Raw genomic sequence first — 12744 nt, 5'->3', positions numbered from 1 at the left:
TGGGTTTGTTGGTTGGAATGAATAGGATAATAGAGGGATAGAAGAGGGCTGTAACCTGTATATTTACTTCAGCAAATGTGTAAGGATATATATATAAAAAAACACTTGCACGCAGAAGTGAGAGAACACATAGAGCACACCATTTGTTTCATTTTGTATGTTGCTCGGGGCTACAGTCATGAGAAATAAAAGAAACATCAGGAGTCAGCTTGTGGTGAGGTAACAAAATAATTTTATTCAATTTGAAGCTGGTGCCATTTCAACAATCCTGCTGAAATCAAACCAGACTGACTCATCACACTAAGCAGAATCTACAGAGGGTGCCTTCAGATGCTTCTGCATGTCCAAACAGAGACCCCAGGAATGCAGCCACCACGGGTAGTGGTACAAGGTCAAAAACTTACAATGTTGGTGAAAACCTGAAAATGTATTCGCACAGCACAAACGTATCAACCCCCACACAGCAAATACCTGGGGGTGAAAAATGTCACCCAGAACATCTCATGACTTTAATGAGCACCCAAACTGTGCTGCAATAGATTAACCCCTTGTGTGCGCCCTATGTGTGACCGAGTATATAGGCCAGACTGCAGGAAGGGGCTACCTTAACTGAATAGGTGTAGGTATAGATGAGTGCCAGCATGTAATGGAAAATAACCCTCACCACTGAAGGTTCAACCGCCGAGCTAGCAACCACAGAACGTTGACTAAGCATGACATACACCCAACGTTTGTAAAATGAGTCTAAGACTTTCAGCACACCTGTTTCAGGTAAGAATTCTGCTAAGGTTTTTACCTTACATCTTCCCTGTTTCTCTGCCTCTGCTGTTCAGCCAGTGAGAGTGGAATGTTGGTGTGGACGGTGATGTCATTAGAATGTGTGGATTGCTACATCAAATTCACAGGACGCCATCTTTGAAATTCTAGTGCTTTTTCCTTATAGGCCTGCATTTTCGTTTCTTGAGAAATGCAGAAATAAAATGCACCTTCATAAGAAGCAGAAACGTGGACTACTTTCGGGGGGAATGGATAGCAACTTGCATTCAAACTGTGGGCAAAAAGAGCTTGGGGGCTTCTAAGGAGGTACAATATGGTGGAAGCGGCCACCTAACTCTGTGCTTGGTAGTGGCTTCCTCACAGGTTGAGAAGACACACTGATACTAATGTGTTGGATTCAGTGCAATTTGCCCAACAACATGCAGGCCTCCTTCTTGATCACCTCATGGCCTTGATGGAGTCTAGATGGATTTCATTTCTGCTGCAATTAACTCAAATGGTGAAGGCTACTGAAATACATGAAGGGTTGTATTTGAAAAGTGAAAGAGACCTTTATGGGTCGACACACCTCAGAACTTTATAGTCAGCTTATTCCTTGTGACAAAGATTAATGGCAGGTTCGGAGATGTCACAGGTAATTTCTTGTTCTCTGTCACAATAAATGATTTGTTTTGTGCATCTTCTGATACAGTCAGTTTCCATCTTTTTTAGGCACCAGAGTGCTTGATCATGTGGTCCATCACTTACTGTTTGTCAAAAACCCTTATGTCTACTAAGTCAAGGAATTGACACAAAGCCCCCAAAGGTAGAGATTTTGGAAAATAAACTTAAAAATGCATCATTTAATTTATACAGGAGTGCTGGTTACTACCCTTTGGATATTTACGCACAATCATGTGTTACTCAAACATAAATTACACATATCGTAATGTACAGGTCTATGCGTGTTGTACTCATGTACATGGCTGATGTGCAACTATTTTTCTAGCTCTCGCTGAATATATAATTTGTACACTAGGGCTGCTTCTGATTAATACAGTTTTGGTAGCGTGCCTATATTTCTGGTATCTTTATCCCATGCACCAAAATTATGTCTACTGTACAATGCACAACTTTCTATGAACTTACTAAGAACGCCTGTTTTATATACTTTCTGCAAAACATATGCCAGGGCCATTTCTGATTAGATAAGTATGAAAAACACATACTTGAATGTTTGGCCATATCGAAATAGTTACTGCTTTGTGGGTGGTAAGCTAATATGCATGTATTTTCTCTCAGGTCACACCATTACGATCCCCACTGGGTCACCCACTTCAAATATAACCTATAATATGCGTATCGTAGGCATGACTTGTGTATATACAACACATAATTGTTACTTATGTGTGCACATCACATCTTTGTGAATCGCATATCTTATATGCTTAATGACTCTTTCTAGGCTTAAGGCTGCCTTAAGTCTTGTTAAAGATGTCATGAATTCACTTCAGTGTTTTTACTCTTTTTACACCCACTGCTTCTGGGTGGTAACACTGACCCAAGGTGTTTTCTCAAATAGTATTGTCTTTGACTTTGCATAAATGAAATACTGATTACCATTATTTAATTTCTAGGCACCCACAAGTGCACTAATCGAATCAACAGGAGTTAATGACAGACTGCAAAGCACTTCTTTAGGTCATCATCTAAGGGTGATACATGTACGTCTAAACTCTGGACCAATGGTAAGACCTGTGTTGGCATTTATATTGTTTAAGAATCCAAAGCAAGCTAAATACAGTACTAAGCAATAGTCCTCAAGAGTGGCGGAATTCCACCAAGAGCAATAAGTATGGGTGAAATTCCACCATCCGCAATTACCCAGAATTGTTACTCCAGACCCGATAATTCTGGGTCCAAAAACACCAGATCTGTTTTCGCTGCTACAGGGGGAGTGGCTACTGGCAATACAAGCAATCCAGCCCACCCCTTACCACAACACCTACAGCAGCACGGGGGAGCAGACAATGTTCGTCTGGGCAGGCTGAAGCCTGCCCTAACACCAAATGTCTCACCCACACGCTCACCAACAGTCCCACAGACACTTTCCGCCTGCTTTAAGCAAAGTTATTACCCATTCTTGTGATTGCGTGGATACAGGCTAGACCAAATTCCCCACACGAAATTCCGCAATCCTTTTATGAATAGATTTCTAGCTCAGGGAAACCTTGCTAAGAGGTTCAGGGTTTTCTTTCAATCACCCTTACTATGTCATTGACAATCAAAAAAGTAGGAGACTCCACATCTGTAGTATTCATTGATGAAATTATGGACTATGATGATATGATATTTTATAATTAACAGTAAACAGCTGATCTACTACAAAAAGAAAATTACACTGCCTGATATACTACCTAATGCTGGAAATTATCGGCCATTATTTTACACCAAATACGTTTGCTATTTACAGAAATATTACCAAACTATTTTATGAGAGCATTTAGACTGTAAAATGTATATCTTGGTGAAAGCAGGCGTGACTCCGTCACTTGTAAAAGGTCTACTTAATATAAAAAGCATGTGCATTTCTTAAAAAATATCTTACTTTCCTGCTACAAAATTTGAAAAACCAGCAAAGAAAAGCTACTCCTTGATTAAAGCAACTCCAATATTAATATGATTGTGTTTCCAATTTATGGGAGAAGAGCTGTTCAACAAAATAACATAAAAAGAGATTTTAGATCTTCAGCAAAAGCCTTCTTGGAATTAACATATGAGCACTGTATATAAATGTTGGGATCCAATCTATAAAACAAATTCTAACATATTTTTTATATATAAATTGAAATGTGATTGTGGCCAGGCATATTTAGAATTGGTGTATCTAAATGACAATTAAAATATGATGTTTTTGCCAGCCTTTGGATAACAACATTATTTGCATCTTACTTTTCAGGAATACCTTCCACTAAAGTAAATATTTTGAATATTGTTATTTGAGCCATACATTATTGACGTTTACAGAATTGTACAAATATAATATGGTACAGAATCTCTTCTTCAAAAACATCAATCTACTTTGTACAGAATAGCAGGTCTATAGTTAGAAAAAAGATGGAGGTCTTCTCTTCATGGGGTGCAAGAGAAAGTCTAGTCTTTCTTCTGTTTCTACAGATATGGGCATGTCAAGAGCAAAGCCACATTTCTTAACTAATGAAAGCTTTCGCTATCTCATTCACACACGATTTTGAACGAAAGTGCACCTTCGTTTTCTAGTATTCACTCTTAAAAAATGTTGTTCCCTTAACTTTCCCTTTGGAAAAACCAGCTTTAAATTATTCTTAAACACATGATATATTGATACTTTCTGTCACGAAATAGCCTTAGGTAATACGCTCTATAAATAAGGGGGGTGCTAGAACAATAAAAGTTGTGCTCTCATCAGTCCCTATTTAGGAAAAAAAGTTAGAATAAAAAATTCCCTTAGAAAATGGACCTGGGTCCTTGACTAATGTACATATATTCCAAACACAGACAGTTCAACTTGTGCTCAAAATGGAAAAAGGCATCGTAAAACAAGCGATGTAATGACATACAGAATCCACTATTTCTATAGAAGTTTTGACATCTGCAATCCATGTTGCCACTGTAAAGAGCAAAACATGTAATCATAAGTGATTTAATTTGAAGATAAAGATTTACACTCAGAAAGAGTCAGCATTTACCACTCACTGTAGCCTTTTTGTCCAACTAGAAATTATAAGAAAACAATTGAACTTGTAAATATCGGTCACAAGCTTGCTATCTTATGCAGAGGCCTACGGCATTTGTTTCACCTGATTCAATCATTTAATTTCTGCATTTCAGGTTTCCACCAATGCTGCAGCCCCCACAACTTCACATGCAATACTTTTGTCTGAATGACTTGTGATCAGACCTGGCCATTTGAGGCAATCAATACTATTCTCAAGGATATATCTGCATTTGTTGAGTGAAGAAGGGTAACAAGAATGTTAGTGGGCGTTAGTAGGGGCGTGACATCACATACTTTATCAAATAACCAGTACAAGTTTAGAACAGGCACAGGCATCGCAGAAGGCAAAAAAACTTGGCAGTGTGCCAAACATTCCAGTAAAGCTAAAGGTATCATTCTTTCAACAACTCAACATGTACAAATAGTAAACTCCAAGACAAATACATAATCCCAGTTTCTAGTTACTACCTTCTTTCTCCATCAATAAATAGCCACGGTTGCTCTTCCTACTCTTTAATTTATCTAAAACTATAAACCCTCAACCATAGTGATGTCCAGTGACTACACAATTTATATATTACACAACATCTCAAATGATCCTCTGAAGACACAGGAAATAGAATTTAAAATAAAAATTCTGCTAATAAGGCAGCTGTTCCAGATGTGTCTGACACTTCGAGATCTCCTTTAACTCTTGAGAGAAGAACAGTCTGCTTGGCGAGTACAAATGCAATTTGAAATCACTGTAAGCCTCGAAAGATCTCTTCTCCACTCCACACTGGAGCAAGCAGTCAGCCAATGGCACCTTACGTCAGCATCACAGATCTACGGTCGCGACGCCTCCTTTCATAGAGTGGTGGAGTCCATCAGTGAGTTTGGTGCTCATATGTTAAAGAAAAAGGGCAAGGTTCTCTTTGTGCAGGCAAAGCAGCCAGATTGGATCTAAGATTGTCATGTGAGGTGGATCTGATCCACCCTGGAAAGATCCACCAGATCTAAGCTTCCGTATATGAAAGTGTTGTCCGTGCAAATCCGTGCCTTTTCAAGAGGCCTCCTTCTCTCTCTGGGCACACCGACTCAGCTTCATCTCTGCCAACTGGATATATCGGATAACATTGGTATCTAGAGGAAAGCAAAAAGTGCAAATGTTACTAACAATGATGCTGCGACAACCAAATTCTCATTTAGAAAAAGATGATTAACATAGGTTTGGTTCATTTAGCATAAGAATATCAACGTAAGACAAATTACTGAAAAGTGCTTGATTATCATTGAAAATCAGTTGCAGCTATGGGGCCATATTATGTAAAGGGCACATTTTCCCTGTTTGCGCCCGGTGCACCATAAAACAGGTGCACCGGGCGCAATATAGAAAGTGTGCCCTATTACATGGAATGCGCTGCCCCAAGGACAGCCGCGAACTCGCGCTGCGCCCAGGGCAGCGCATTCAAGTAAAAAACGAAGCAGCTGCTTTAAAGCCACTCCGTGTTTTCACAGTGCAGGTGGCAACCCGCCAGCACTTCTAAAGTGGGATAACGATCCCCTTGCAGGCGGGTGCAGTCAGTGACTGCACCCGCCTGCAAGGGGATGTCTGGGGAGTCGATAGCACCCTCTTTCCCCTCGCCTGAGGGCTGCTCTAAGGGGCGCACTGACAGTGGGCCAACGTTTAGGTAGTGCACTATCAGTACACCTCCTGAGAGCTTCTTTGCCTCTGCGCTCCCATCTGTAATACGGGGTGGGCACAGAAGCAAAGGCATTCCCTCATTTGCATGGGGCACAACCCGTGTAAATGAATGAACGCCCCCTGAAGATCGTGCTGACGCTTTATGTGCGCCAGGGGCCGCACAAGCATCTGCGGTCCTTTCTGTAATACTAAAGTGCCCCAGGGGTGCGCAAAGCGGGTGCAAACGCACGTTGCGTCCCCGGGGCGCCTTGTGTTATACGGCTCCTCGTGTCTGTCCCTGCATATTTTAAAGTAACATTTTCCTAGGTTCCTCGGCTGACGGATTGTGTTTTGCAACATTAGAAGTTCATGAGCTCAAGGTCCATGCTATGTCGATGTTTTTTTGACAGTGCAGAAGCAGCCCAATGTATTTTCTTATTTTTGCATTAATACAACGTACAGTTTCATCTGTGGAATAAACCATATGGTATAGAGCCAGTGGAAACAATGTGCAAGGATGTTTTGTTTGGAAGCTAGAAGATTGATTTGTTTATGGTGCAAATAACATTTTAATGCTGCCTTTTGCGTAATCGTTATGTTGTGCCATGGAAGTTGTGTGCTTTCACTGTCCAGAACTTTACAAAAGACTTGCTATTTCAGGCAGAGTCAACCCTTTACATCATTTCCGAGCACTGGGATCATTTGAGGCAATGCCCATTTTTTTCTCTACTGCTTATGAGATGCTGAGGGTTAGTAAGACATGTTTTCTTAGGCTTTATTTTTACATTTTGCATTGCACATTTTAAAAGAGCTGCTTTTGTATTTAGAGAGAGCATGTGCATGGTCTTCAGTATTGGGACTTGCGATTAATAATTGATTATTTGACAAATATGCTATGATAACTTAACTTAATTTCTTAACGGCAAATTGGCACTATTGCACTTATTGATGCATTTGTTTTAGATCCTAACTAAGCTTTTGCTTTGGGTAATCAGAACATTGTTATTTAAACATATTTACAACACTGAGATTAGTTGTACTAGCGGTCTCTAATGATCACAGCTGAATATTTTAGCTGAAGATTCTCCCTTTCCTGCAAATTAACCCTCCTGAATATTAATTGAGTAAGAGCGTCAACAACACTAACATTCCAACACATGAAAAGATACAACTCAGGATCATATAAAAGTCTGAGTTGGTTTGCAAGTGTCATTAATACCAGTATCATTAAAAATATTAGTATTAACAATACAATGATTATATTAATTATTAAGCTGTGATTAATATGGATACAAATATCGGACTGCATATCCTATGAAGGATGTCATAAAAAACAGTTTTTCTATAGTCACTATGATCACAACAGAAACAGCAGTTGGTTTATTGCACTTTGTAAATTAATAAAAATGAAGTAGCTAATCCAAAAGACCCACATTTTTACTGCAAATTAAACCCAAAATTGAATTTAAATTTCACATTAGATGAAGTAATTAGAGCATTGCACAGGAGTAAGTCCGACAAAGCACCTGGTCCGGACGGCATCCCGATAGATTTGTTTAAGTTCAATGTCACACTATGGGAGCCCATTATAACGCAGGTTTTAAACGCAAGCTGTCAAACAAAACTGCCAGAAACCTGGGGTAGGTCACTAATAGTACCGATCTTTAAAAAGGGAGATCGTCAGAGTCCGGCCTGCTTCGGACCAATCTCACTATTAGACTCATTGGTGAAAGTGGCGGGGCGAGTGATTTTAGAACGTTTGCAGGAATGGTCAGAAGAAAATAAAATTTTAACTGACCCACAATATGGTTTTCAAAAGGGGCTTGGTACCATAGAGCAGTGCTTAAACGTATCCCTACTCATAGGAAAATATACGAAGGCTAAGAATAGTAGACTATACATGGTCTTTGTTGACCTAACTGCTGCCTTCGATTCAGTAAGACATGTAAGACTATGGGAAATCCTTGAAGACTTGAAAGTGGACCCCAAATTATTCTTTTTCTAAGAAATCTCTATAACAGCGCTAAGGCTAGTGTGCATTATGGAATAGGAGGGGTACAGCCAACTTTCCCGTCAGAAGGGGGGTGAGGCAGGGCTGCGTGCTTGCCCCCTTTTTGTTTAATGTGTATACAAATGGATTAGGGGAAGCACTAACAAAATCTACACATGATTTCCCCCACGTTGCCGGTCGGCCCATCCCGGGACTTCTTTATGCGGATGACGCAGTTATGTTGGTGAGAACTTAAGTTGCCCTCCAAAAGGTCCTAAATGAATTATTTGTTTTTATGAAGGATCTAGGCCTATCTATCAACATCTCTAAGACATATGTCTTAGAGATAGGTATAGTAATGAGATTTGGTCATGGACCCAAGAAAGTGAAAGATATATTTGTAGAGGGGCAGAAACTAAATTCAACCAAGAGTTTCTTGTACTTGGGCGTTTTGTTTAATCAAAGCGAATCGTGGGCCCAAACCATAACTGCTAAAAAACTGACTCTTATCCGGATCTCGAATGCCCTGATGGGGTTCTCTATGAAATTGGGCCGGAAACCCCCCTCGGAGCTGATCCAAATTTATAAAGCGAGATGCATCAGCTCCACGATGTATGGAGCAGGGGTTTGGGGGTTTAACAAACACAACAAAGTTGCAGCAAGTGGAAAATTCTTTTTTAAGATTTATTCTGTCTGTTCCCCCGAGTACGTCAGCTTTTATTTGCCACGAAGCGTTGGGCCTTTCTTTTTTATCCGATTTAATTAAGATGGAACCAATACTATTGTGGCATAGTGTCTGGGTTAAGGAACAAACACAGTTAAATAGGGATATTATCGCTGATTGCCTCCTACTTGACAGAGTGCGTAAAATACCATGTATTAGTTACGTGCGGGACTTTATGACCGATTTGGGCCATGCAGAGTATTTTAGAAATCCCAGCTCCATGCAGAAAATCTCGCTGGAAGCATTAAAAAGGGAGGAGCTAGGTATGCTAGAAGAAGCCATATTGTCTAGCGAACTCGCTAAACCTACTGTTAACCAGCACCAAATTATTGTAACTCCTTTTGGAATGGAGTCTTATTTGTCATACGTTCCTGCTACATTTGCTAGAATGTTATTGATTAGATGCAGGTTAAATATATTTCATAGAATGGTCTCGTGACCCAAATTTAATGATTGGTCCAGACATCTTGAGCAGTGTCCATGTGATTAACATTCATGCCAGTCTACAATCCATACTGTTTTTTTCTGCAAATTTTATTCTGAATTGAGAAATTGAGAAAAGTGTGGCTGGTCCCGCTTGTAAAAGCTTATGGATTAAGACAGTGTCGCCCGACTTTTTTAAAACTACTACAATTAGAAAATGACCATGCCGTTTGGAGACTTACCATGTTCTTAAAGAGAATATTTTACTTAAGGAAAAGGCTAAGTAATACTGTTGAATTATAAATTTTTATCTGAATGGTCCTTTTTAAATTTCTATGGATTAACCTTGTTTGTTTTTGTTGATAGCGTTGTTTGCACAGTACGAAAGCTGCCAAACTGTTTGTAATATAATAATGATTTTTTTTATCTGTGCTTTTATGATTGTAATTTTGTAACGATCGAATAAAGCTTTTTGAATTTAATTGAATACTTATAGAATTCCAATAGAAGCCCAGGTTAGATGTGCAGGACATCTAACCTGGGCTTCTATTGGAATTCTATAATGCATATTAGCAAGCCCATTATGGCTGTTTTAGCAGCAGTTTCCTGCCGCTAAAACGGCGATAATTTTAACGAGCTTTTTGCTAATATGGCCCAGAGAGAGACTAAAAAAGAAAGGCCCGCAAAAAATAAAGAAAGAAGACATTACGAAAAATGAGACCTAAACCAGAATGAAAAATAAAAGTATAGCAGCACTTTTGTTTGATTTGATACACATAATTATTACAACACCCTAGTTCATCTGAAAACCGCATTCAGAGAGACCCCGCCTAATACTGTGGCTTCATTTAGTCGTGGCAACAGCTATGTCCATGTTGCAACCATTGCAACATTGCAACTTCATTCCATAATTTAATAAATGTATTAATGGATTTTAAATGTATTTGTTATTATAATTATCTGATATAAAGCAATTCCAAAAATTCTGAATTAAAACAATGAAACAAATCTGTTTTTTGCAAAATTAAATATGAAAGTTACTCTTAAAATTAAGTATAACTTAATATTTTTTTACTTTTAATTCCTAGGTCTATGTATGTACCTGTTATCAATCAAATATTTTAACAACTATAGCTTCAGGTTTATATTAATACATGTTTAAAAAATACAGAAATACATCTAGTTTCTTCCAGAAGCCTATCCTAGCTGATCCTCACCCAATAGCATTTCTTTAGTCAGTTCAACACAAAGATATCCTCTGTAGAATCCAGTTGCATCAAAAAGGAGATTGTAATAAAGAAGTAACTCACGAATACTGAACCCTTTATGTCGAGAAATCTATTTATGATTTGTGTATGTATATATCTATATATATATATATATAAAAAAATATATATCATATATAATATGATACTGTAACTATAAACAATTTTTACAAATACCAAAAGTATGAGACAGCTTACCCCAAAGCTAAATCTAGCATATAGCAAATACTGTAACACCAATATTAAATGTAAACCTAAACCAAACTCTATCCTAATATTGACTGTTCACAAAGCCTTATGGGTACTCTCACATAGATCCTGATTTTACCCTTGACCCGATCAACAACCAATACCCATTATATTAATAAAGAAAACAATATCTGCTTACCATGTTACTTATTCTATACCATTACCAACAAAAATACAGAACATTTGTTTATTTGACAAACTTGCATAGCTGACTATTAGTTTTTTAATTATTGTATTGTACTGTAATTGCATTTATATAGTGCTTACTACCCCTGCTGAGGTGTTGAAGTGCTCTATATATCGGGCAGCACACTGCTCCAGAACCCAAGATTAGTGGTTAGTCCAGCATTGTTGATTGCTTTTAATTATTTGTATTAGTCTTGTGTACTCCAGTAAGCCATTCCATGCAGTCATTGAAGTTTCTTTATAGTTGACTAAGTTAATGGGGGTTAGTTGTGATCGTTAGTGGGGAGTATATGAACTCATGCACATGGTTGGTGGGAGAAATAGATGAGTTAGAGAAGATTCAAAAGTGCTCACTGCTGCAGTGCCTTGGTTGTCTTCGTGCCGCTCAGTCACCCAAATTGACAGTTAGTTCCATGAGCATTGCCAGAGTTGACCTATGCCCGCCCTATTGAATTTGAAAACATAACCAGAAACTACTTAAGGTAACAAAACATAACCAGAAACTATTTAAGGTAACAAAAGGATCAACAACAGTGTTTGGTGTCTGTTGATACTATAAAGCCCTGGTAAATGGCTCATTCGGTATAAAGCACCCCAGCATGGGCGTCCGCGGGGGCGGGGGTGAGATGGGAGGGCAGAGGAAGGGGATCCTGGATTTTTCACTTGCCCTTTAATGAGTATGCCCCTGCTCTTTGACATCATGTCAAAAAGTCTCGGAGAAAGGATGACTGTAAAATTATGCCCCTCCCCCCACCTGAAAACAATTCTGCAGACGTCCATGCACCCCAGTACAATTATAGAAGCTACTGCTAACTATGCAACGACCATGTTGCAGAACTCATCCCAGTTGGACACCCCTAATTAATCTAACAAGCAGTAGGTCTCGCCTTTGGGACCTTATAAGTGTTTAGCCATGCAACAGTTGATGTTGCTGCACCAAGGATATTGTGCTGGATAACTAAACACTTATAAGGTCCCAAAGGCGAGACCTATTGGCTATGCCTCTTGCGAAACTAAAAGAAAGAAACAGCCCACGAACAAGTGAGTTTGATATTGGCGTAGGAGACCGAGCGATGGGAGAGATATCTATGAGGCACAGATGAAGAAAAAGAAATTACAAAATGAGTAGGAGACGGAGGAGAGAAAAGTCGATATAGACACGAGAGACGTTGAGAGCGGAGTGAGCGACAGGAAGAAACAAGGAGAGTCTGAAAAGTGAAAAAGAAAAACAGAGTAAGGTTAAAAGACAGATGAGTCTTCCAAATAAAAAGAAAGAAAACACTAGCGTAGATAGGCTTGGATAGAGCGGAGACACCCCTCCCCCGTGGTTGCAAGTCTGAGGCTGATTCATGAAAAACCAGGCAGAGTAGAGCAACGCACTGAGCATTCGTAAACTCAGCGTCATAACCACTAGACAGCTAAAATTGAAAAGAGAGCAAGTGAAACGGAAGGAAATCTACTGAAAAGTCTGTTTACATTGAAATAACTGACCTTCGTTGCAGGACGTAAAAACACCTATGGGCTGGAAATCGGTATAATACCAAGCACTTATGTCGTGTTGGTGGGCTCTGTAAAAGAAAGACATCAACACAAGGAAGGCCCATGCAGCACTACAGTAAATGCTTGTTGCTGGAGACATGGCAAATGTAAACAAGCGCGGGCGCACTAATTGAAAACAGATGGCGCTGCTGCTCGCTCCCTCAAGGTGGATGCTGTACATGCACGAGTACT

The 12744-nt window shown here is 39.3% G+C and overlaps 1 protein-coding gene across 1 annotated transcript in view; it reads right to left on the bottom strand.

The window, feature by feature from the left end:
• Nucleotides 1-209: 209 nt before the first annotated feature.
• The window catches only part of TTC9 (tetratricopeptide repeat domain 9), a 240524-nt gene continuing 227989 nt past the window's right edge, over nucleotides 210-12744 (bottom strand). The window contains exon 3 of the mRNA XM_078659614.1: nucleotides 210-5635. Coding sequence (XP_078515740.1) covers nucleotides 5556-5635 — 80 coding nt within the window. The 3' untranslated portion in view covers nucleotides 210-5555. The remainder of the gene's footprint in view (nucleotides 5636-12744) is intronic.

Source organism: Lissotriton helveticus, chromosome 9, assembly GCF_964261635.1.
Source record: "Lissotriton helveticus chromosome 9, aLisHel1.1, whole genome shotgun sequence".
Lineage (NCBI taxonomy): Eukaryota > Metazoa > Chordata > Amphibia > Caudata > Salamandridae > Lissotriton > Lissotriton helveticus.
The sequence above is the reverse complement of the archived record's forward strand: the minus strand, read 5'-3'. Positions and strand labels throughout refer to the sequence as shown.